Source organism: Leucoraja erinacea, chromosome 18, assembly GCF_028641065.1.
Source record: "Leucoraja erinacea ecotype New England chromosome 18, Leri_hhj_1, whole genome shotgun sequence".
Classification (NCBI taxonomy): domain Eukaryota; kingdom Metazoa; phylum Chordata; class Chondrichthyes; order Rajiformes; family Rajidae; genus Leucoraja; species Leucoraja erinaceus.
The window spans coordinates 8,854,487-8,881,034 of NC_073394.1; the positions used below are offsets into that span (position 1 = coordinate 8,854,487).

General features: G+C 43.2%; 1 protein-coding gene across 4 annotated transcripts in view; it reads left to right on the forward strand.

Annotated features, from left to right (window-relative positions):
- Nucleotides 1-26,548, forward strand: part of wt1b (WT1 transcription factor b) — a 74,812-nt gene that overhangs the window by 22,564 nt on the left and 25,700 nt on the right. For all 4 annotated transcript variants that reach the window (XM_055649239.1, XM_055649240.1, XM_055649241.1 and 1 more), the window contains exons 3-4: nt 3,614-3,716; nt 26,413-26,515. In XM_055649239.1, coding sequence (XP_055505214.1) covers nt 3,614-3,716; nt 26,413-26,515 — 206 coding nt within the window. The remainder of the gene's footprint in view (nt 1-3,613; nt 3,717-26,412; nt 26,516-26,548) is intronic.

Genomic DNA, 26,548 nt, shown 5'->3' on the forward strand with positions numbered 1-26,548 from the left:
TTGTAAAAGCATGGAGATGCTGACCTTCTCTTAAATAAGCAGCTGCCTGTCTGTGAATTATCTGAAAAAGGACTTCTCATTGCAATGTCCTCTCAAACATGCAACAGTTTATCCGAAGTTGCAATTCATTTTGTTATAGAAGAACAGAAAGTTTTCATGATCTCCATTAAGCAAAGTTACAACAGCTCAAAAGCAGATCAATTAATTTGAAATGCTTGCACAAGTTTAACAAGCATGAAATAACAGATCTGGTGACATGAATCACGGCCATTCAGCCCAACTGATCTCTCTTGGTGTTTGTGTTGCACAACAGCACCCACCTCTCTGTAGGGTTGATGGGGAGAAATTAGCTTAGGCGGTGGCGTGTCCAGGTCTATAGAGGGCAATGTCTAAAAATTCTAGATGGGCCTATCAGACATAAAGTTAGGGAAACAGTGTGTAAGATCTTCCTGCATCAGTGCCACTTCCTAAAATGCCTCCTGCAAGGACCCGGCACATCAGCAGTTATGTGGTCAGGGGTCCGATTTCATACTGGGAAATCTGGCCAAATGGTTCATGTTTAGTTTCATTTAGTTTAGAGATACAGCGTGGAAACAGGCTCTTCGGCCCATCGAGTCCATGCCGACCAGCGATCACCCCGTACACTAATACTATTTTACGCACACACTAGGGACAATTAACAATCTTCACCAAAGCCAAATCACCTACAAAGCTGCACATCTTTGGAGTGCAGGAGGAAACCGGAGCAACCGGAGAAAACCCACATTGCACCAGCAGGTACCGCTGCACCACTGTGCTGCCCCAAATGTGGTAACTGGTCTATGGGTGGCACGGTGTAGAGTGCTATTAGAGGGGTATTGCTGAGGCCAAGACAGCAAGCCTAGAAACCTTCTGTCAGACCAGCCACTGAATCCAATAGTTTTGAATTGTCTCATTGAACCTAGAACAGGACAGGACAGGCCTTTCGGCCCACAATGTTTGTTCTGAACACGATGTCTAGCTGAAACTGATCTCACCTGCCTGTAAGTGATCAATATCCCTTTATGCCTTGCACTTCCCTGTGCCCATATAAAAGACTCTTAAACACCATTATTGTATCTGCCTTCACATCCACCCCTCAGACATCTAAAACCTACTAAAATCAAAGGAGACAGTCATAAAGAAAGAGTTTAAAAACAAAAAATAAAATATATATATATATATAAACACATAGAAATAATTTGAAACCAAAGCAAAATAATTATAAAGCTATTTATTTTTCTTTTGCCATTAAGTTCTGTGTTTTATAACCACCATTGGATTCAATAGCACTGGATCTAACTGCTGCACGATTTGAGTGACGATCCTTTTGAGCAAAGACAATGAGTATATTGCCTCCTGGGAACTGGTTTTGATCTGGATTATTTTCTTCTATCGATTTCTACAGTTCACAGTGCATGCCTTCTTTCAGTCTGAAAGGCTGAAAATCAACTGTTCCTCTAGGAGACAACAGCTTGTAGGATTCAGGCCTTTGATGATGTTTGCAACTAGTTTTTAATTTCAATTTTAGTTTTAGAGATACAGCATGGAAACTGGCCCTTCAGCCCACTGAGTCCACACCGACCAGCAATCACCCACATGCCAACATTATCCTGCACACTTGGGACAATTTACCAAAGCCAATTAATCTACAAACCTGCATGTGTTTGGAATGTGGGAAGAAACCAGAGCTCCCGGGGAAAATCCACGTGGTCACGGGGAGAACGTGCAAACTCCGTACACACAGCACCCGTAGTCAGGTCTCTGGCACCACTGTGCCACGCATTTGGTGCTGAGCCAATTGTCTATTTTAAATCTGACTTCAATAGACTTTATTAGCCAAATGGGGGCATGGGGAGAAAGAGTAGAGTCACACACACCATGATTTCATTCACTACAGAACAACTTTGAGAGACCATGCAGCCCTGTCTTATTGCCTTCTCTTATCTTTCACCTCAGCTGATCGGAATATGCTTCTTATGTAACTTTAACATTTTAATTACGGTTTATCACGGACAAGTAACTTGCTTGCATTGAAAGCTTGTTACATTAGCAGTAGAATCAAAACAGATAAACGTTTCAACTAATGCTTGTTTTGTGTGAATATGATCATTAATTAGTCTCATCTTTCTAAGTAATGTTACAACAAGGGAAACTGAATTGATCAGGGAGCTACACTTGATCACATCTTGACACTCAATTTCAGAAAGACAATTAATCCCCATGAGAAGCAAGACTGAAATGGTGTGTTAATATATTAATGTCTAACCTTAATATTTAATAATTAAAGCTTATTTTTGCGTCACTTGAAATTGTAGTGAATTTCCAGTTGGCCATCATGCTATTAATAGTTAGCAAAACAATAAAGGGCTGAAGGTGCTCAATGGATCAAGCAGCATCTGTGGAGGGAAATGGACAGACGACGTTTTGAGTCCATTTCTGATTCTGAAGAAGAGTTCTGACCTGAAACGTCAGTTCATTGTTCTCCACAGATGCTGCCTGGCCTGCTGTGTTTAGCCACTCGCTTGTTTTTTTTTGCTCAGGATCCCAGCATTTGCAGTCTCTTGTCACTGGATACTGTTAATGGGTGACTAAATTAATGGTCTGAAGAAGGGTCTCGACCCGAAACGTCACCCATTCCTTCTCTCCAGAGATGCTGCCTGTTCCGCTGAGTTACTCCAGTATTTTGTGATCCACCTTTGTTTTAAACCAGCATCTGCAGTTCCTTCCTACACATTAATGGTTGATTATTTGGACTCACCTTAAATACTTCCATTCATCAATCTTTAACACAACTTTCTTTTTCTCTACTTTCTTTATTTCTATCTTTCCTTAAAGCTTAAAAAATGAAGGGGTACAATAAATGTAATAAGATATATCTGGCTTGTACTACTGTAATTGTCTGTACTAATAAAAAAAAAATGTTTTTAAGTAAAAAACCCATTGGATGATTTGATGTGGAATATTTAAAGACAATTAATTATTTCTGTGCATATAGAAGGGCACACTGAGAAGGACAAAGCATAAGCACTGGTTGAAAGAATAAAGTAGTTTGTGGTTTGAGGGAATTTCTGATTTCTGGCTCCCAACAGTCTGTTCAAAGGTACTCATGCTTTGGGAAAGAGAGAAGAGCTGGAGAGAATTCGAGCTAGAAGTTTCTCTCGACACCCAGCTTCCTTCACATAGCCCTCCTGATCTCAAGATGTAAAGGCATGAATCTTATTCACACTTGTCATTAATCTTGCTTCATTTCCACTTGATAGCTAGTGACTGGTTTAGATCATATTCGCTGTCAGAGTATATGCAGGTAATTCATGCCACGTTGACTGAATCTATGAGTGTTAAGTGGGATATATTGGTCAGACTGGGTGAATTGAGTTTGTCATGCAGTCTAAGGTAATGGCAATTAGGACAAAAATGTTATGCATTTGCTAAATCCCATTTGTACCCATTGGAGTTAAGCACAGTGCCATGTAATATCTGGATCACATCTATGCTGCTTTAACAATGTCTGTTAAATCATTTCACAGCAGCTCATTCATTATGGCTGCCTGACAAGGCTGTGAGTAACTTGCCCCTGTCACTTATTCCACAGGAGAGCAGCAGTATCCAGTGCCTCCACCTGTGTACGGCTGCCACAACTCAACAGACAGTTGTGCAGGGAGCCAGGCCCTGCTGTTAAGATCCCCCTACAACAGGTAACATCTTTGCATTACTTCCAGCTGGAAGAGAAAGTCTTTTTTTTGTGCATTTCCTGGAGCTACAGGTTTAGGTTGAGGTTCAGGTTCATTATTGCCATGTGTATCGAGGTACAGTGTAAGGTTTTGGATTGCATGCTACCCAATCAGATCAGATAATACCATACATATATACAATCAGGTCAAACTGAAGTACAATAAGGAGAGCAAAGGAGAAGATACAGAGTGCAGAATATAACTCTCATCATTGTAGTGCCCCAGTTCCATAGACAAAGCCCAATGTCTATGTGGGGTAGAGGTGAATCAGCCAGTAAGTCTGAAGAAGGGTCACAACCTGAATCGTCACCCATCCTTTTTCTCCAGAGATGCTGCCTGACCCGCTGAGTTCCTCCAGCACTTTGTATCTATCTTCAGTATATACCAGCATCTGCAGTTCCTTTCTACACGCTCTTTATAGCAGGACCATTCAGAAACCTGATAACATGGAGGAAGAGGCTGTATTAGAACAGAATGCGGCAGAAAAAGGATTAAAGAACATCAGACACATTATATCTTTCGGTTTGGTGATCGATGCACTCAAAGATGACTCACTACTTGTTATTATCTATCATCCCCAGATACGCAGTCCAAGGATTTATTTATGCACAATCTTTAGTTTGACACTTGAATGTTTGTGTGATTGGCTCATGTATTTCTTGTGTTGGGCTGTTACAAATGAAGGATTTACATTTCTCTAGCTCCTTTCTCAACCCCAAACTTTGACAGCTCAGGCATAACATTTGAAGTTCAGCCACCCCCTGCACATAAAGAAACATGACAAACACCTTGAATACAGTAAGTTCTCATAAACAGCAACGTGTACCAGTGATGTTGATCAAAGGTAAATAACAAGCATAATACTGGGTAAATACCGCGTACTCTTCTTCATTGTACGGTCAACTCCAGCTGAAGGAACAGATGGGGATATGGTTTAACAGCAACTCCATCAATACAACATCCACTCATTACTCACAATAGTTCACATGTTGATATTTGAATTATGAATTATCTTTTTCCAAGGTAGGTGCGGTACCAACCTACTCAAGGCCATTGAGGTTCGAAGGATTCGTTTTGCCATTTAGACATGATAATCCTGAGCTCTCAAACAATCTGGTACGCAACTTGCCCAGGGGGAGAATGATTGTTGCACCCTCTGTGGTTTGTATGAGTTCATATAGGGCTGTCATGGTATCACATCGGTTACAACGTGCTGGAATAACTCAGTGAGTCAGGCAGCAACTCTGGAGAACATGGATTGGTGATGTTTCGGATCGGGGTGCAAACAAGGGTCCCAACACAAAATGTCCCCTCTCCATTTTCTCGAGAGATAGAGATGCTGCCTGACCCACTGTTACTCTAGCACTTTGTGGCCTTTTGTGTAAACCAGCATCTGCAGCTCCTTGTGTCTACAGTATTATAATGGTTGTGACTGTATCAGTGTCCAGATACCACGGCCATTAATTCAGGTACACAAGTTCAATTCCCGTCAAATCAAAAAACAATAAATGCACCTGGAATTTGCTAACAAAATCTCTAACATTAACCATAAAACTATTGGATTGTTGCTAAAAACCTATTTGGGAAGGAATTTTGCCTTCTTTAACCAGTCTGCCTGCATGTGGCTCCAGATCCACCAAGAGTTGAATTGTAGTGACTTCTCAATTCAAGGGCAATAGGGATGGACAAAACATGGCGGCATTGCCATTCTAATCCCTCAAGAGGAGAAATCAATAAAAATCTTCTCCAGATATATGCGCCAATTTTGCAGGTTGTACCAATAGATTTAGTTTTGTTTTAGTTATAGAGATACAGCGTGGAAACAGGCCCTTTGCCCCAACGGGTCCATGCCGACCAGCGGTCACCCCATACACTGGTTGTACATCAATTTACGGAAGCCAATTGATGTACAAACCTGACTGTCTTTGGGTTGTGGGAGGAAACCGGAACACTTGGAGAAAACCCACGTGGTCTCATGGAGAGCGTGCAAACTCCATACAGCCAGCACCCGTAGGCTATTAGTTTAGTTTAGTTTTATTATTGAATATATCATATTGTACAATCATGCAAAATAACAAGCAATTCCACGATGCACTGTAACCTCAAGAACTAGATGACCTTGAGATCCTGGTGGAATTTACCTATCTATCTCAAGATGGAGTAGACTGAGGAGGATATTACACAGGGTGAACATAGTCTTTGTGCTGTTGTGTGCTGTTTGTAATGGCAGAGGTGCAATGTCTGTGAAAGTCTGGGCTTGTTATTTACACACTGGGCTAATGTTGGCCCGCATTTAGAAGCCGGAATGTAGGGTATCTTAAAGCTCCTTGGCATTCCTATTCTGTAAATTGACCAGGGAAATGTTCATTCCCTTTAGAGTTAGATATAGGTCTTAGGGCTAATGGAATCAAGGGATATGGGGAGAAAGCAGGAATGGGGTACCGATTTAGGGTGATTTAGGTTATTGAATGGCGGTGCTGGCTCGAAGGGCCGAATGGCTTACTCCTGCCTCCACTCTGAAACCATACTTCGGCTGCAACCCCCGGGGGAATCATCTCCCATGAAAGTCAAGCCCTTTAAGAATTTTGTACATTTCAGTGTAACAAAAAAAAACAGTGAAATGAACATGTCCAAAAATACTTTGAGTACATGCTCCCATCAACGTCAAGGGAAGGAGATAATGATGTAATAAGGAAGGAAAGAAGTTTATCAAGATGGATGGTGTGTGGTAGGTTGATGACAGGGATGTTTTTGGAGCTGATATTGGTGAAAAGTGTGCACAATCTCCCACACAATCTATAAATATGACTCACAATGTAACATTGAACGCAACATCTCATCCAAGTGGCGACTGGAGTGACCTTCCCCACAGGATACAGACAGGAATACCTGGGCAGCAAGGGAAAACTTTTTTTTTTTTCAAACGTTAGCCGTGGATTGTAGCCAAGAGAGAAACAGTTCTGGGAATCACAATGTAAATTCAAATAAGAAAATTGTCTCACTGCTTTTGTTTTCCTGGCTGAAAGAAAAAGTGATAACGTTTTCTCCGTCGGGTGGAAAATCTAGCACCAAGGAAAAACATTGAGTGTGTTTGTTTTCGGTAGTGAAAATTTGGATCGTAACAACTCTCGGCATTAATCAACTTTCTTTTCTTGACAGAAACTATTGTTCTCATTCAGAAAGTATCACAGAGTTTTTCCAATCCCCTTTCCGACTCTAAAAATATGCCGAGCTTCCAACTTGTTATTTTTAATAAACTGTTACAAGAGTAGGATCAGGGTTAGGGATAAGTTATTGAAAGGTAGAACTATTATTAGAGCTTGTGTTACATTGGAGGATTAAGCATTCATTTCACAATTGGGCCTAATTTTAAAGACGGGGCATTTCATTGCCTGTCTGTCTAATGTACTTGTCGCAATCGTTTTATTGCTAGTAGCTGAATAAGTGGCTTTCTACAGGGAACAGGCTTACACTGCTGTATCGCAAAGCATGGAGGCAGAGTGGGTTACAACTATGTATGGAAGAACTAATGCACTTGGGGATTTTGCACAGTACTTTGCACTTAGGGCTTCATTCAAAAATTAAATGCGCCCCAAGTATTTTCATAAGAATCGTTAGGATCTAGAAAGCATTAACTGAAGTCACCAGGAAGTTACTAAGAGTTGCAGATGTGCAAGGTTTGTTGGTTAATTAGCCTCTGTAAATTGCAACTTGTGTGAAGGGAGTGGATGCAAAAATGGGAGAAAACAGACCGATTGTGAATGGGTGATCGGTAGTTAGCGCGGGCTCGGTGGGCTGCAGAGTCTGTTTGTATGCTGTATCTTTCAATCGATCAATTCAATCAATCATTGCTCAGTAGTCTAGGCAGCATCTATGGAAACAAGAAACATCAAAACTAGGGAAAATAAAGAAAAAAACAAGGAGAAAAGATAGTGAAGAGGGGTGGTAGAACAAAGGGAATATCCCTGATAGGACGAGGTCAAATGGCAATGTGAGTAGCAGTCAGGGCTGAACTGTTAGGAAAGGATAATACTTCTGCATAAAGTGTTGGTGACAGCAGGATGTGTGATGTGTTCAGTCGGCCAGTCTTTAGAAATAGAAACATATAAGAAAAGTGAGACAAAATTATGTCACAAGAAACTGCAGATGTTGGAACCTTGAGCAAATTACAAAGCACTGGGGAAACTCAACGAACCAGGCAGCATCTGTGGAGGGAATGGAAATTCAATGTTTCGGGTCAGGAACCTTCTTCAGACCGACCTGAAATGTTTCCTGTTCATTCCCTCCACAGATGCTGCCTGAACCGTTGAGTTCCTCCAGCACTTTGTGTTTTAAAACAAAATGATGGCAGGCAAATTGTACCTCACCGTACTTGTGTATTTGGCAATAAACTGGATTTGCCCTGAAATCCTTCATTAAACGGAGGAACTGGATAATGGAGAGCAGATAGTGAGGTATTCTATTCTCTGGTTGGGAGGAGGAATACAGAACATGAGGGATTAATCTTGCAAATACACTAGACCATGTAGGAGGGATGACAGGAAGCCCTTCCTTTGTCAATGGCTTCATTGATATTAGTGGACTTTTATTCACCGAAAGTCTTCACTAGAGTGGAGAAATGGACTTGGATACCACTCAACCTTCATCTAATTGCATAATAGAATATGGTTGTAGGTCTGAATGGCCTTATCCATGAGACTGAACTGACAGTAGAAGGTACAGTACATTTAGTATTTATAAACTCCTTAAGGGCCTGTCCCATTTTCACAACCTAATTCACAACCTCTGCTGAGTTTGCCCTTGACTCATACTCGCAGCATGGTCGGCACGAGGTCGTAGGAAGTCATCGGAGGTCATAGGTAGATTGTAGTAGGTACTAGTAGGTAGATAGTAGTACGATGCTAGTCGTAGGTACTGGTGGCATCAAGTAGGTCGGGACGTTTTTTCTAGCATGGTGAAAAATGTCCACGAGTAAAAAAGGTTGTGAATTAGGTCGTGAAAGCGGGACAGGCCCTTAATTGGAACTAACGTCCATAATGCTAACCAGAATTCTGCCTGAATTATGGGGAATTAGCTACAAGGAGAGATTGGACAAATTTGGATTGTTTTCTCTGGAGCGCCGGAGGTTGAGATGAAAATGATAGAGGTATATAAAATTATGAGCTGCCTAGATAGCGTAGACAGATAGAACCTTTCTCACAGGGTGGATATGTCAAAGATTAGAGGGCATTGCTTTAAGGTGAGAGGGCAAGGTTTAAGGGAGATGTGCGGGGTAAGTTTTTACACAGAGGATGGTGGTTTGCTGGAATGTGCTGCATGGGTGATGGTGGAGGCTGATACGATAGTGGCATTTACGAGACTTTTAGATATGGAAGGAAATGGATCATGTGCAGGCAGAGAGCAGTTTATCTTGGCCATGTTTGGCACAAACATTGTGGGCTGAAGAGCTTGTTCCTATGCTGTACTTAGTTTATTTTTAGGTTTTAGAGATACAGCACAGAAAGAGGCCTTTCACTGTGCTGACCAACGATCCCCATACAGTAACACTATCCTATAAATCAGAGACAGTTTACAATTTTTACCGAAACTAATTCACCTACAAACCTATCGTCTATGGAGTGTGGTAGGAAACCGGAGATCCTGGAGAAAGCCCACGTGGTCACATGGAGAACGTCTAAGCTCCGTACAGACAGCATTTGTAGTCAGGATTGCATTTCGTTGTCTCTGTACTGTACACTGACAATGACAATTAAATTGAATCTGAATCTGAATCTGAATCTGAACCCTGGTCTCTGGTGTTGTAAGGCAGCAACTCTATCATTGCACCACCGTGCCGCAACATAGTGCTTTTTGTTCTATGTTCTAAATGTCTTGTGATATGTATCGATACGCTCCCTGGTTGATGTTTATTGGTCATAGAGTCATAGAGTGATACAGTGTGGAAACAGGCCCTTCAGTCCAACTTGCCCACACCGGCCAACAATGTCCTAGCTACACTAATCTCGCTTGCTTATGCTTGGTCCATATCCCTCCAAACCTGTCCTATCCATGTACCTGTCCAACTGTTTCTTAAATGATGGGATAGTCTCAGCCTCAACTACCTCCTCGGGCAGCTTGTTCCATACACCCACCACCCTTTGTGTGAAAAAGTTACCCCTCGGATTCCTATTAAATCTTTTCCCCTTCACCTTGAACCTATGTCCTCTGGTCCTCGATTCCCCTACTCTGGGCAAAAGACTCTGTGCATCTACCGATCTATTCCTCTCATGATTTTGTATACCTCTATAAGATCTCCCCTCATCTTCCTGCGCTCCGTGGAATAGAGACCCAGCCTACTCAACCTCACCCTGTAGCTCACACCCTGGTGATCGGTGCTGCTATAGGCTGCAGTCTATTGAACCACTGAGGTTCTCTAGTAACCCTGCGAAAACAATGCGGCAGAGATGTGATGAGTAAGAGCATCGGATTAGAGAGAGAACAACACAAAGAAAGTAACCCCGTCAGGACCGTGGGGGGAGACAGTAATAAATGGAGTGTCAGGTTAAGAGAAAGTGAGGGGTAAAGCTCCTGCAGCAATTGTGTCGGCCAAGCACCTCCCAATAAAGCACCAACTCGGGTTCCTGAAGGAATTAATTACAGGAGCATTACGGGAAGAATTTGTGGAATTGCAGAGATTGTGGCACCGACCAGCACGGGAGGCAGCTGCTGATGCCGAGAAACTCCAGGAGAGTTTAATAATTTGCAAGCCTGATATGGAGGCAAGTTTGTGGCAGAATAAAAGAAAAGGCAGTCATGATAATGGATGGCGCTGTCGAAAGATGCTGATGTATGCAAGGTGGGGTCTGTAGTAGCACTAGATCATTAAAGGTAAACTGCGCTGGTGGGGGTCCCATGCATTCCGACTGATCTTCTGTGTCCCGCTGGTTAAAACTGAAACTTTCTTTTTAACTAATGATAGAAGGGGTAGAGTCCTCGGCTATGAAAATAGCAGGTACCGCTTCCATTCATCACACCTCTGTCGCATTTCTCTTGCTTTGTCAGGCCAGGCGGAGTTTGGCCATCCATCAGTGGCCACCTTGGAGTTTGCGGTTCAGGAGTTTACAACTATCAGCACGGTTTTTTTTTCTTTCTCCACCCAGACATCACTCACATTGCCCAGGGTTACTTCATTTGTTATACCTCTGCTACATTCCACCATTTTTATATGATGCCCCCTCCACTCTTCCCCTACCTCCCGTACCCCCCATTTGCATGCACACGCACACACACACACACACACACACACACACACACACACACACACACACACACACACACACACACACACACACACACACACACACACACACGCACATACACACACACACACACACACACACATACACACACACACACACACACACACACACACACACACACACACACACACACACACACACACACACACACACACACACACACACACACACACACACACACCCACATATACGCACACACACACACACACCACAGACGCACATGCACACATGCCCACACACACACACACACACACATGTGCATGCACACATACACATACCCACACAAAGGCACATACACAGACACACATATACACACACATGTGCATGCACACACACACACATACCCACAGAAATGCACACACACATGCACATACACACACACAAATGCACATACACAGTAGGACACAAACACACACAAACACATTTACTATACAGACACACACACTCTCACACACTCACACACACTCTCACACACACACTCTCTCACGCACACACACATCTCCTAGCATGGATCTCCCCAACAGGTCAGATTTTTCTGTCTCAAAACATCAATCCTCTATTTTCTGCACAATCGTTGATTTGAAAACAAAAATCGGCTTGTCAGCAAACTACAGCATTGGAGTGCAGTGTTGCCAGGTTCTAAGCCGTTGAAGATATCAAAAACTGCAGATGCTGGATTCTTGAGCATAACATAAAATGCTGGAGGAACTCAGCGGGTCAGCCAGTGTCTGTGGAGAGAGTAACTAGGCGATGTTTGGGGTACTTTGTGTTTTGCTCTAAGCTAAACTGAACTGTAATTAAGTGAATGCCACTTACACTCACAGAATCATGGAAGTATTGGAATGCAGAAGGTGGCTATTCGGCCCATAAAGCCGATGGCACCTCCAAGAGAAGCAATCACCTCAGGGCAAGACTGATGCATTGGGGAGTAAATGGCTGTGTCACCACTTGCCCTGATTATTCAATGTTTTCTGCTGTGCCTATGCAGTAGATACTTTCACAATGCCCATGAATTGGGCAGGAATGGGCTCAGATAGGGTGAATGCACTAATCTTTTTAACAGGGTTGGGGAATAAAGAATCTGAAGAGTCCAGACCCGAAACGTCACCTATCCATTTTCTCCAGATACTGCCTGACCCACTGAGTTACTCCAACAATTGGTGTCTCTCTTAGGGGAATCAAAAGTTTTGTGATCATAACTCTACACAATATTATAAATGTGGCCTAACTCAAGTCCTGTAAAGCTGCAACAAGAGTTCCTGATTCTTGTACCCAATCACTGGTTCGATGAAGGCAAGCATACCATACACCTCCTATACCACTCTATCTTCTTGTGTTGCAATTTCAGGATGATATAGACTTGGATCACATGAGTCAATATAAACTTGGAAAATCTACTAATGGCTGAGTCTTCACATTCTTCTCTCTCGCAAACAGATGATGATGTTGGAACATACTGTGTATTCTTGCTACCTGTCTTGCTTACATGTATCTGTTTTTGCTTTGTCAGTCTAATTTTACCTTCATTCTATACTATCAGCCTTGTCTCAATTGGTAGCACTTACAGTACACTCTGAATTGAATGTGTTGTGGGTTCAAGACCTGCTCCAGATGTGCTGAGGATGGCATTACCCTTCCCATAGATTGTTAAAACCATCTGTCTCTCAGATGAGTTGTGCAGCACCAAGGGGAAGTGCAAGCTGGCTTATGTCCTAATATATTTTTAACTCCCAGCTAGCATCGAGGAATAACTAAATTATTTTAATCATTTGGTATTTATTTCTACTATTGTACATATGTGCATTGGTTCGTGGTATGTCTCCTGTGTGCAAATGGAATTTCGTTGCTGTGTTTCCCATTCTTTCTATTCTAGTTTAGCAGTTTGTGGAGTCTCCTGAGTGCAAATTGGTTGCTGTGTTTCCCATGTTAGTTTAGTCTAGTTTAGAGATACAGCATGGAAACAGGCCGTTAGACCCACTGAGTCCACGCCAACCAGCAATCACCTGTACCCCAGTTCTATCCTACACTCTAGGGACAATTTACAGAAGCCAATTAACCTACAAACCTGTTTGACTTTGGAATGTGGGAGGAAGACGGAGGGCCCAGAGAAAACCCACGCGGTCACAGGGAGAACATGCAAACTCCGTACAGACAGCACCTGTAAACAAGACTGAACCCAAGTCTCTGGCACTGTAAGACAGCTACTCTACTGCTGTACCACTGTGCCGCCCATTACAACAGTAACTACACTTCAAAAGCTGTATAGCATGTTGATATGTCATGGTTGTGATTGACGCAATAGAAATGTAAGTATTTAATGCTCTAGAGGTTATGAATTAGAGACATTTTCATGGAGCTATACAGCACGGAAACTGGCCATTCAGCCCACCTTGTCAATGCCATCCAAGTTGTCATTGTGGGCTAGTCCCATTTGCCTACATTTGGCCCATTGCCCTCTAAGCCCTTCCTATGGATATATCTGTCCAAATGCTTTTCAAAAGTCATAATAATTGTATCCTCTTCTATTGCTATATCTTGCAGCTCATTCCAGATATGGACTACCCTATGAGTGAAAACATTGTGCTGAGATCCGTCTTCTATCTGTGGCCTCTCTCCTTCACCCTATGCCCTCTAGCTTTAGAATCCTCCACTCTGGGGAAAAATACATTGAGCGTTCAAATTATCCATGCCCCTCGTGATCTTGTACATCTTAATAAAGTCACCCTCAGCCTTCCATGCTCTAAAGAAATTAAGCCGTAGTTGCAATCATAGATACTTCTAAACTCTTCCTGTCCATATATCTGTCCAAATGTCTTTTAAAAGTAATAATTATATCCATTTCTACAGCCAGCTCTGGCAGCCCATTCCCGCTATGAAAGACCCTTTGAGTGGACAAAGTTGTGCTGAGAAACCAAATAAATGCTCTTGCTTAGTTTTCACGGTAACATTTTAAGCGTGAATATAAGATACGCGCTCAGCGGGCCGATCAGTGCTAGTTCTGGAGAACTTCTACACTCCATGCTACAATTGTTTGCCCAGATATAACTCCCTCATCAGCAGGAAGAGGGGCAGACGCACGCCCAGACACACGCACTGACAGTGTGGCTGCATTAACTCCAGCTGCCTTCCAGGCAGATGTCAGTGGAAAAAAAAAAGTTCTATTTTTCAAAGCTACTGGGTTCTTACTCAAGTTCTTAATGTAATGGTAGACGCTGTTATGTCTGTTTCTGTAAGAAAGAAGCACATCAACCTTGACAGAGTTCCAAGATATAAAACAAAGGAAGAGCTTACCCCTGGGGAACTGTGAGAAAATTGGACATGATATTGCATTCATGTATTGCAACACCAAGTTAAATGTGCTCCAAGTATCTCCAAACATAAGCAGCTAGCTGCTTTCTCCCCACTCCCTTTAAAGAATTTAATCTTTTGTGAGTTACATTTTGACAGGAAAGTTTGAAAATTAAGCTCAACAATGGCTTCTTCTTGGTAGAAATGAGGATCCTGTTGAAATTTAATTCTAGACATAGCCTCATCACTAAGAAGTGAAGCCAAGGTATTTAGCTGGCTTATCAAACTGTTGGTTAAAATGTCCAGCACTCCACCACTATCAACAGTTACCAGAGACATTTTATCTGAAGGATTGATGCCTATTAACTTTTCTTTCCCAGTCGTGCAGTAATCAAGTAAGCCTCACCAAAGATAAGCTTGCGATGTACTAGCCAACGTTGGAGAAAGTACTTCAAAAGCACATTGATTGTAATTACAGTTAATGAGCATTGGAAACTATTATTTTTGGCTGGCCCATGGGATAAATCAGTCCCCGTTGCCTGGACTGTGTGAGCATGCCCACTGGATGTCAACACGTTTTGGCTGATGGATCACCCTCATCTGGTGGGAGATGTTGGACATCTGATGGTGACTCTACAGCCTCACCACAGGCGATGGGCGAGTGGCGAGACGGTCATCAAGGCATGAGTTTGAAGACTAACATACAGTAGAGTCACAGAGTCATACAGTGTGGAAACAGGCCCTTCAGCCCAACTTGCCCACACCGGCCAACATGTCCCAGCTGCACTAGTCCCACCTGCCCGCGTTTGGCCCATATCCCGCCAAACCTGTCCTATCCATGTACCTGTATAACTGTTTCTTAAATGTTGAGATAGTCCCTGCCTCAACTACCTCCTCTGGCAGCTCGTTCCATACCGCCCTTTGTGAAAAAGTCACCACTCAGATTCCTATTAAATCTTTTCCCCTTCACCTGAAACTTTTGTCCACTGGTCCTTGATTCACCTACTCTGGGCAAGAGACTGTGCATCTACCCAATCTATTCCTTTCATGATTTTATACACCTCTATAAGATCACCCCTCATCATCCTGTGCTCCAAGGAATAGAGTCCCAGCCTATTCAATCTCTCCCTATAGTTCAGACCCTCTAATCCTGGCAACATCCTCATAAATCCTCTCTGTACCCTTCCCAGCTTGTCAACATCTTTCCTATAACATGGTGCCCAGAACTGAAGACAATACTTAATATAATAATCTTAGGGTTCAACAGCATAGGAGCAGACCATTCGGTTCTTTCTTTCAGTTATTTTAGTTCGTTTTTTTTTTAGCTTATTGTCACATGTACCGAGGTACATTGAAAAGCTTTTAGTTTTAGTTTTACTTTCAGAGATACAGCGCGGAAACGGCCCACCAAGTTTGCGCTGGCCAGCGATCCCCGCACACTAATGCTATTCTGCACACGCTAGGGACAATTTTTACATTTATACCAAGCCAATTAACCTACAAACCTGTACGTCTTTGGAGTGTGGAAGGAAACCAGAGATCCCGGAGAAAACCCATGCAGGTCATGGGAAGAACATACAAATTCAGTACGACAGCATCTGTAGTCAGGATCGAACCCTGGTCTCTGACGCTGTAAGGCAGCAATGTGTTCACAGTCGTGCGATCCGCAGGGTACAGATACATGATGAAGGGAATACGTTTAGTCCAAGATAAAGTCCAGTAAAGTCCGATTAAAGATAGTCCAATGGGTCTCCAATGAGGTAGAGAGTAGCTCGGGACGATTCTCTAGTTGTTGATAGAATGTTCAGTTGTCAACTAACAGCTGGGAGGAATCTGTCCTTGAATCTGGAATCCCTTCATGCCTGTGCTACCTTGCAATAAGATCATACATCGTGATAATGGCCTACAATTGCTGTCCTGACTGACTCTCTTAACCATGGATTTTCCTGTAATCAAACAAATCTTCCTCAGCCTTGAATAAACCCAATATGGATTTGTCCACAGCTCCCTGTGCCAGAGAATTACAAAGCCAATCACATAAGTGAAGAACTTCCTCCTCATCTCATTTTAATGTGGTCAACCTCTTTTCTAGACTGTCTCTTAGTTCTAGACTACCTTACCTGTGGGACCATGGTCACAGTGACAAGCCTATGAAACACTCCCAGAGAAAGTGTAGAAGAGGTTTACCAGAATGTCTTCGGGGATTAGAGTATTAGCTACAAGATATCAAATTATGAGAGGCATTGGCAGACTGGACAGTCAGAACCTGTTCCCCAGGGTGCAAACTATCAAAGGCTGGAGGGCATAGCTTTAAGTAGAAAGAAGCAAAGTTTAAAAGAGAGATGTGGGGCAGATGTTTTACTTTGAATGCACTGCCAGGGATGGTGGTGGAAGCAGATATGATAGTGTAATTTAAGAGGCTTTTATGTAGGATGCACATGGATATGCAGGGATTGGAGGCATATGGATCACATGCAGGCAGAGGAGGGTACTTTAAGCAGAAATATCGTGGGCCAAAGGGCCTTTTCCTGTGCTGTACTGTTATTGAACAATCCCCTCACTGTGAGATCTTTAAAATTTTGGTGCCCTGGTGATACTTATCCCTCAACTGACCGTATTTAAAAGAAAATATCTGGTGAGTACCGCATGCTCTCTGTGGGCAAGGGAGAAAGGTGTTACACAATGTCAGGGATAGACACAAAGTGCTGTCGTAACTCAGCAGGTCAGGCAGCATCACTGGAGAAAAATGACGGGTGATGTTTCCTGTCAGGATCCTTCTTCTGACTGTCAGTCTGAAGAAGGGTCCTGACCCAAAACATCACCCTTTGTTTTTCTCCAGAGATGCTGCCTGACTTGCTGAGTTATGCCAGCACTTTGTGTCTATCTTTGGTATAATCCAGCATCTGCATTTCTTTGTTTATACTACTTGTTCCATAATACTAGTCTTATTGTAACATCTTTCAGTTCTGGCGAAACCTAAACTCTGTTTCTTTCTGCGCAGAAGCTGCCTGACCTGTCAGATCTAAGTTTACAGTATTCTCTGCATTTATTTTATTTTTCCAGCACCTGCAATTATTTTGCCTTCTGGTTACTTTTCCCACTGCATGAGGAAGTAGGGACTCGGGAATATTAGATCCTGGCCTTCGGGACTTAGATAAGAAATTCTTCTACGATACGATACGATAAAACTTTATACATCCCCAGAGGGAAATTGGTCTGCCAACAGTCACTACACACAACAAGGAAACAGAAACTTGACGTTAAAAGTGAAAAAAATAAAAAGACAAGCGACTGTTGGCTGGCTGCTGTGTGCATAGTGCCTTAACCAGAACAAACAAACAACCTAACAAACGAACGAACGCACGCAGGCGACCTAACCCGCAAGTTCTGGCGAGTTTGCCCTCGACTCATACTCGCAGAATGGTCGACACGAGGTCGTAGGAGGTCTTTGTAACTCTCCTTCATGCTTCAACCAACATGTTAAAAAATGCCCGCGAGTAAAAAAAGGTCACCATGGAAAAAATCGATACTTTTTTTACTCATAGGTTTAGTTGAAGTAGGTCGTAGTAGGTCGGCATATTAGATCTTCATCATAGTCGTAGATAGTCTTTCATCATAGTCGAAGGGAGGTCGAAGGGAGGTCGAAGGAGATCGAAGGGAGGTCGAAGGAGATCGAAGGAAGTCGTCTTCACTCTCCACTATTCGGTGTCCAATTTTCCTGAAGTTAGTCGTAGCTAGTCGAAGCTAGTCTGCAACATAATCGATGGAGGTTGAAGGAGGTCTTCTACATAGTCGAAGGAGGTCTGAAACATAACATTTTTTCAAGCTCTCCTGAACTCTTCTAAACTCGCCAATTAGGTCGCCCAAGTGGGACAGCCCCTTTATCCCCTGGGCAGAGGATTGTAAAACTAGAGTGCCCCCCCCCCCCCCCAACTGGGTTTCCCTTTGTTTTTCCCCCGTCCCTTACCGTGGTCTCCATATGCCAGGTCCCCATTGTTCTTCATGGTGGTCCCCCCACGCCGGGTCCCCATAGTCTTCCCCTCCACCCCCTCATGTTCATCAACTGCCGATTGGCCCACCAGCTCCGAGGCCCCACCACCGCCGAGACTCCTGTCACCGCCGAGGCTCCTGTTGCAACCGACGCACCCTCTGCCATCAAAGCCCCACCTCCACCTACGTCGAGGCTCACATTGCCACCGACGCTCTCATCGCCGCCGCCGCCGCTGAGGCTCCCTCAGCCCAGGCAGGCCTCGTCGCCCGGTTTCTCCGCTGTCCCTGGGAGGCCTGTGGGGGCGAGTCGGGCCTACCGGGACACGTTCCGGTCAGCGCCGCGGTTGTACGGCGGGTGGATCGGGCCCACGCGACTTCCCGGAACACTCCCGCCGCACGTGTGGCTCTCCGGGACCTTCTACTCGTGAGGGGTGGTTCAAACGGGTTGATTCTGGGTCAACTATTAATTTTAAATCTGAGTTTGATAGCTTTCAGATACCTGAAGGTTTGAACGGATATGGAGATAAAGCAGGTATGGATATGGACACCAGTGAGTCAGAACCAAAATGAAGAATGGAACCATCTTGTGGGGCCAAGTAGCTCCTTCTCTTCCACATTCCTATTTTCTGCAACAAACCGTGACCAGATTTCTAAAATACTTCATTAACTGGTTGAACTAAAGTTATTATATTTAAAGTTATTTATATTTGCTCCCGTCTACACTGAATTGGTTGACACTTTGGCAATATTTTTGATGGGATCTTAATTTCTTTCATGGTCTAACTTTCTTTTGGCTGTTTGCTAAGATGAATGTAGACACAAGCAACTGCAAATGCTTGAATCTTGGATAGAACACAAAGTGCTGGAGTAACTCAACACGTCGTGAGATGCTGCCTTGCCTGCTGAGTTACTCCAGCACTTTGTGGTTTGTGCTCGGATTAAAGTGCTGATATGAAGTTTTTTTTTGTTCTTCCAAAATAATGTAGATATTATCCAACTTATTCTCTGCGTGTTATGTTAAGAAGATTACTGAAGATTTTGGGTACAGAAAAAAGCTGGAGAAACTCAGCGGGTGCAGCAGCATCTATGGAGCGAAGGAAACAGGCAACGTTTCATCCCGAAACATTGCCTGTTTCCTTCGCTCCATAGATGCTGCTGCACCCGCTGAGTTTCTCCAGCTTTTTTGTGTACCTTTGTTTTTCCAGCATCTGCAGTTCCTTCTTAAACACTGAAGATTTTGTCAGCTTTAACGGGTCTCATCCTACTATTTTTATGGATTTCTATATTCTTCCCAAGAAACCCTTTGACCTTCTAAGTATCCTGACCGTCAAGATATAATTTATAAATTCTCTTTAATTCCATAAAAATTAGTCCATGTACATTTCAGCATTAAATGTATTTGGCTTGAAACTTCATAGATGTTTGGATGAAAATCTGCCAGCAACACTGTAATTGAGAAATACCACATGAACTACAAAGAACAGAAACATACTGGTCAATTTATGTTCAACAGAACATGAAGTGCCGGAGGAACTCAGTGGGTCAGGCAGCAACTGTGGAGGGAATTGATAAGCAACATTTCAGGTCGCAACCCTTCTTCAGTCAGTTTATGTTGGTCTGTGATGGCCTTGCAGAAGCACAGTCTCAACCACAACATTCCCACAGTCTTGTTTTTTTTACTACATTTGAAAAAAAATCCTCAGTAATGAGACTCCTAATTTGAGGAAGGACATCCTTGCTATTGAGGTAGTGCAGTGTAGTTTCACGAGGTTAATCACCGGGATGGCGGGACCGTCATACGTGGAAAGATTGGAAAGACTGGGCTTGTATTCACTGGAATTCAGAAGGATGAGAGGGTATCTTATGGAAACGTATACAATTATAAAAGGATTGGACAAGCTAGATGCAGGAAAAGTGTTCCCAATGATGGAAGAGTCCAGAACCAGGGACCACAGTCTAAGAATAAAGGGGAGGCCATTTAAAACTGAGATGAGAAAAACGTTTTTACCCAGAGAGTTGTGAATTTGTGGAATTCTCTGCCGCAGAAGTGCAGTGGAGGCCAATTCACTGGATGAATTTAAAAGAGAGTTAGATCGAGCTCTAGGGGCTAGTGGAATCAAAGGATATGGGGAGAAGGCAGGCACGGGTTACTGATTGTGGATGATCAGCCATGATCACAATGAATGGCGGAGCTGTCTCGAAGGGCCAATTGGCCTCGTCCTGCATCTATTTTCTATGTTTCTACGAAAGTTAAGTCTGATAATTATGGGCGGCACAGTGTATCTCTAAACTAACTAAACTAATTAATAGAATGAGCATTAAATTAACAATGTGACTGTTAATGACTGCTAATCAACCTGTCTGGCCCAGAAAGTATTTATAAATGGACAGTTCATCTTTATTCTTTCCTCACTTGATTATATAGGTCAGATTTTATTTTCAGATGCATATTTTCATTTTCATTTTTCTTTCTTTAAGTCCTACTTTCTCTCTATCTCCACTTCTCTTCCTATTTTTGATTTGATAGCTATTTCATCTCATCCAAATTACACTGGCTTAAACAAAGCACTTTCCTTTGTTATTGCTGAACGGATTCTGTTACGTTCTATAAATTAATACCATTAAAGTATGTGAGATGGGTTCAGTGAGTTGTGGAGCTGGCGAAGACTTTAGATTTGGGAAGAGGAGAAGCTGAGGAGAGATTAGAACACCTTGAAGAAGATATAACAATCAAGACATTGCCCTGTTCTTATAAAACATAGAATAGAGAGCAGTGCAGCAAAGGAACAGGCCCTTCGGCCCACAATGTTCACGCTGAGCATAATACTAAGTTAAATTAATTTCCTCCTTGATCCTTATGATCCTTGATAAGTATGATCCTTATCTTTCCATTCCCCACATATCCGTGCGTTTATCCAAATGCCTCTTAAAAGCTAGAAGAGTAAAGAAGCAGGAGAAAGCTTGGAAACTTGGCTTGCCCTGCCATTTACTTTGATCATGGCTCGCATGTTCCAGGCCCCGACTCCCCCCTTTGTGTCTGTTCCTCATAGACCCTAACCTTCCAAAAGGTTATTTACTTTTCCCTTAACAAACCTCCCAAGCCTCCAGCCTCCATAATGCTCTGTGTGGCGAATTCCAAAGATTCACCATCTTCTACGAAAATATATATTTTTTACGTATTGTTGTGTTAAATGACTTTCCATTTACAAGACAAACTTTGTCCCCTTATTCACCTATCCCTCACTGGGATCATCTCAACCTGTCATGTCCGATTAGGATCTTGTATCTCTCAACAAGATCACCCCTCATTCTTCTGAACTCCACAGAATATAGACCCCACATATTTTTCTGCTCATGATTGGACAATGTTTTCATCTCAGGAATTAGTCTAAGTTCTGGCCACACACTCATCTCCCTGCTACCTTCAGGTAGAAGGTACAGGAACCTGAAGACTGCAACAACCAGGTTCAGGAATAGCTACTTCCCCACAGCCATCAGGCTATTAAACCTGGCTCGGACAAAACTCTGATTATTAATAACCACTTTCTGTTATTTGCACTTTACCAGTTTATTTATTCATGTGTGTATATATTTATATGATGGTATATGGACACATTTATCTGTTTTGTAATAAATGCCTACTATTTTCTGTGTGCTTAAGCAAAGCAAGAATTTCATTGTCCCATATAGGGACACATGACAATAAACTCACTTGAACTTGAACTTGAACTTCATAAGTGATAGGAGCTGAATTAGGCCATTTGCCCCCTTCACGTCTACTCCGCCATTCAATCATGGCTGATCTATCCTTCCTTCTTAACCCCATTCTCCTGCCTTCTCCCCGGTAACCCCTGACACCCATACCAATCAAGAATCTATCTACTTCCGCTTTAAAAATATCCATTGACTTGGCCACCACTGCCTCCACAGTGTAGTTAGTCTCTTTTGGACTATCACCGGGTCTGATGGGCTGAATGGCTTTTCCTTGGCTGCATGTTTTATGCTTCTGTGATTCTGCGCTCTTAGGCAAGTGAATCTATCAAGTGAACCTTAACACTGATTGGGCACATGCATATACTCAAAAGAGTGAATAATAAACGTGTCATGGTTAGCTTACTGCTTTCAAAGAAAGAAAATTAGTCCAGACAGATTATATTACATGCATAAATAGACGACTGAAGCTCTTTGGCAGCCCATCATTCAAGTCATATTTAAAAATCCTTAGGGATTAGAATCAATAGCTGAATATAACTCATGCTCAATTTTTAAGGTTGAAGTGGAGTCTGGAGTGATTTTGACAGTGGTGGATTTAGAGGGTGATATGTGCTGCTTGCCCTGCGAATGATACTGCTGAAATGGGAGGTTGCACAGAGATTACAAACTGCTGGCTCGGGAATCGCTGGCTTTTGGGTGTCAGATTCTGCCAGCTCACTGTGAAATTAAACCGCGTTTTGCCGGGTTTTTCATCCCCCGTGTAATGACCCATGTAAGAAGCTCTGCCAAAGGTTTGTCCAGCTCTTGTTAATCTGGTCATTCTCTGGCTGGCACTTACAGCAAACCGTGTAAGTCCGAATATGGAACATAGAACAGTACAGCACAGAATCAGGCTCTATCGCTGCCCCACCGTGCTGCCACTTCTGTCTGCACATGATCCATATTTGTCCCTTCCCTGCATATCCATGTGAGCAAAAAGCCTGCAGGAGGATGTTGATGTGTGCAAATTTCTATGGGGGTGTCCGTGTAAAGGTATTAGGGCGGCACAGTGGCGCAGCTGTAGAGTTGCTGCCTTACAGCACCAGTAACCCGGGTTCGATCCTGACTACAGGTGCTGTCTGTATAGAAACATAGAAACATAGAAAATAGGTGCAGGAATAGGCCGTTCGGCCCTTCGAGCCTGCACCGCCATTCAATATGATCATGGCTGATCATCCAACTCAGTATCCTGTACCTGCCTTCTCTCCATACCCCCTGATCCCTTTAGCCACAAGGGCCACATCTAACTCGCTCTTAAATATAGCCAATGAACTGGCCTCAACTACCTTCTGTGGCAGAGAATTCCAGAGATTCACCACTCTCTGTGTGAAAAATGTTTTCCTCATCTCGGTCCTAAAAGATTTCCCCCTTATCCTTAAACTGTGACCCCTTGTTCTGGACTTCCCCAACATCGGGAACAATCTTCCTGCATCTAGCCTGTCCAACCCCTTAAGAATTTTGTAAGTTTCTAATTCTATAAAACCGATTCCCCCCTCAAAATCTTCTAAAAATCTAAGCGAGTACAAACGAGAAGACACAAATCTTATCCAGTCTTTCTTCAATATGAAAGATCCGATGGAAAACGCTTCCACCCAGGAGATCAGTCTGGTGAACCTTATATCTGTAAAAAATTAGATCCCTCTATGGGGACAACACAATGTCCTTCCTCAGATTATACTAGAGAGCAAAACTGTACGCAATACTCCAGGTGTGGTCTCACCAAGACCCTGTACAACTGCAGTAGAACCTCCCTGCTCCTATACTCAAATCCTTTTGCTATGAATGCTAACATACCATTCGCCTTCTTCACTGCCTGCTGCACCTGCATGCTTACTTTTAATGACTGGTGTACCATGACACCCAGGTCTCGTTGCATCTCCCCCTTTCCCAATTGGCCACCATTCAGATAATAGTCTACTTTCCTGTTTTTGCCAACAAAGTGGATAACCTCATATTTATCCACATTATAGTGCATCTGCCATGCATTTGCTCACTCACCCAGCCTATCCAAGTCACCTTGCAGCCTCCTAGCATCCTCCACACAGCTAACACTGCCCCCCAGCTTCGTGTCATCCATAAATTTGGTGATGTTTCATTCAATTCCCTCATCCAAATCATGAATATGTATCGTAAATAGCTGGGGTCCCAGCACTGAGCCTTGCAGTACCCCACTAGTCACTGCCTGCCATTGTGAAAAGGACCCTACTCCTACTCTTTGCTCCCTGTCTGCCAGCCAATTCTCTATCCACTTCTATACTGAACCCCCAATACCGTGTGCTGTAAGTTTGTATACTAATCTCTTATGTGGGACCTTGTCGAAAAAAAAAAAAAAAAAAAAAAAAAAAAAAGAAAGTCCAGTTATAACACATTCACTGGTTCTCCCTTATCCGCTCTACTAGTTACATCCTCGAAAAATTCTATAAGATTTGTCAGACATGATTTACCTTTTTGCATAAATCCATGCCTGACTTTGCATGCCAATGATTTCACCACTTTACCAACACCCAGGTGTGCTGCTATCCCAATCCACCATTTAATAACTGATTCTAGCAGTTTAACCCACATTTATCCACATTATACTGACTGTTTGCTCAGACTAACTGGTCTGTAATTCAGTGCCCCCCAGTTTTCTCTCTCCATTTGGAGATGTTTCTCCCTTATATGTATCGTAAATAGCTGGGGCCCAGCACTACATTAGCTACCCTCCAATCCTCAGGAACTACTCCAGAATCCAAGGAGTTTTGAAAAATTATCACTAATGCATCCACTATTTCTGGGGCTACTTCCTTAAGTACTCTGGGATGCAGCCTATCTGGCCCTCGGGATTTATCGGCCTTTAATCCATTCAATTTACCTAACACCACGTCCCGGCTAACCTGGATTTCACTCAATTCCTCACTCAGTCATAAGGAGAGGTTGGACACACTTGGGGCTATTTAAGTACTCTCTGGAGTGTCAAAGGCTAACCTGGTGGGGGAGAGGGGAGGAGGGGTGTCAGGGGGGGGGTTGGGTCCGGGGAGGCAGATCAGGGCACCGGTGACCTGGTGGAAGTATATACAATTATGAGAGGCATAGATATGGTAGACAGAATCTTTTTCCTGTGATGGAAATGTCAAATAGGTTTGGGCAAAGTTTATAAGGTAAGAGAGGGAATATTTGAAGGCATGTATGAGGCAAGTTATTTACATAGAGAATGGTAGGTGCTTGGAATGTGCTGCCAAGGTAAGTAGTGGGAGCAGTACAGTAGACAATTTCAAAAGGTATTTAGACAGGCACATGAATAAACAATGAAGAGGTTTAGACCATGTACAGGTAGATGGGATAAGTTTAAGTTGGCATTGTGTTCGGCACAGACATTGTGGGTCGAAAGGCTTGTTCCTGTGCTGTACTGTTCTATGTTGTATGTTGTATGTTCTATGTTCTATGTGCTATGTTCTATGGAACCCAGAAATGCTTTGAGGATTCTTTAGAGATACAGCGCGGAAATAGCCCCTCCGGCCCACAGAGTCCGCACCGACCAGTGTTCACTCCATACACTGGCCATATCATACACACTAGAGACAATTTAAAATTTTACTGAAGTCAATTAACCTACAAACCTGTACGTTTTTGGAAGTGTGGGAGGAAACCGGAGCACCTGGAGAAAACCCACACTGTCACAGGAAGAACACGGTCACAAACTCCGTACAGGCAGCACCCGTATACAGATTCGAACCCGGGTCTCTGGCGCTGTAAGGTAACAACTTTACCGCTGCGCCACCATGCTGCCCTAAAACTGAAAACCTGTAAAAACTGGAGTGGTGCATTAATGCGAAACACTCCATGACACCTTCGTAGAGGAAGAAGCGTGTTCTCCGTGATGTCCTGGTCAATGTTTGCCCTGTTACCAACTTCACCAACGCAGATGACCAGGTAAGTGATCACGTACTGCTGTTGTGACCATGCAGTAGTTGCCTTGGCTTCTGCCGTACATTTCTCTGCAGTACATCAGTGAAGCCTTTTCAAAAAGCGTCGTGTCCATCTCCGTAAAGAAACGTGTGAGATCCTAAAGTGTTGAAAATAACTTTATAAATGTCCAAGGTACACAAAAAAGCTGGAGAAACTCAGCGGGTGCAGCAGCATCTATGGAGCGAAGGAAATAGGCAACGTTTCGGGCCGAAACCCTTCTTCAGACATTTATAATTTATAAATGTCCAACTTGACTTGTCTTATTTTCCATTGCGTAGGGAGTAATTGTCAACACCCTTTTTAAAGGGAATTTTGGGAGGAAATGTGACCAGGGGGAATAGAGTGTGTTATTTTGTCCTGACTAACCAATCATCTGCTTTCAGCCACACAGCGGGATACGAGACCGACAACCACAATGCCCCGATGTTGTACAGCTGCAGCACGCAGTACAGAATACACACGCACGGGGTCTACAGAGGCCTTCAGGTGAGTGACGCCGGCTTTAATCCCCCCCACTTG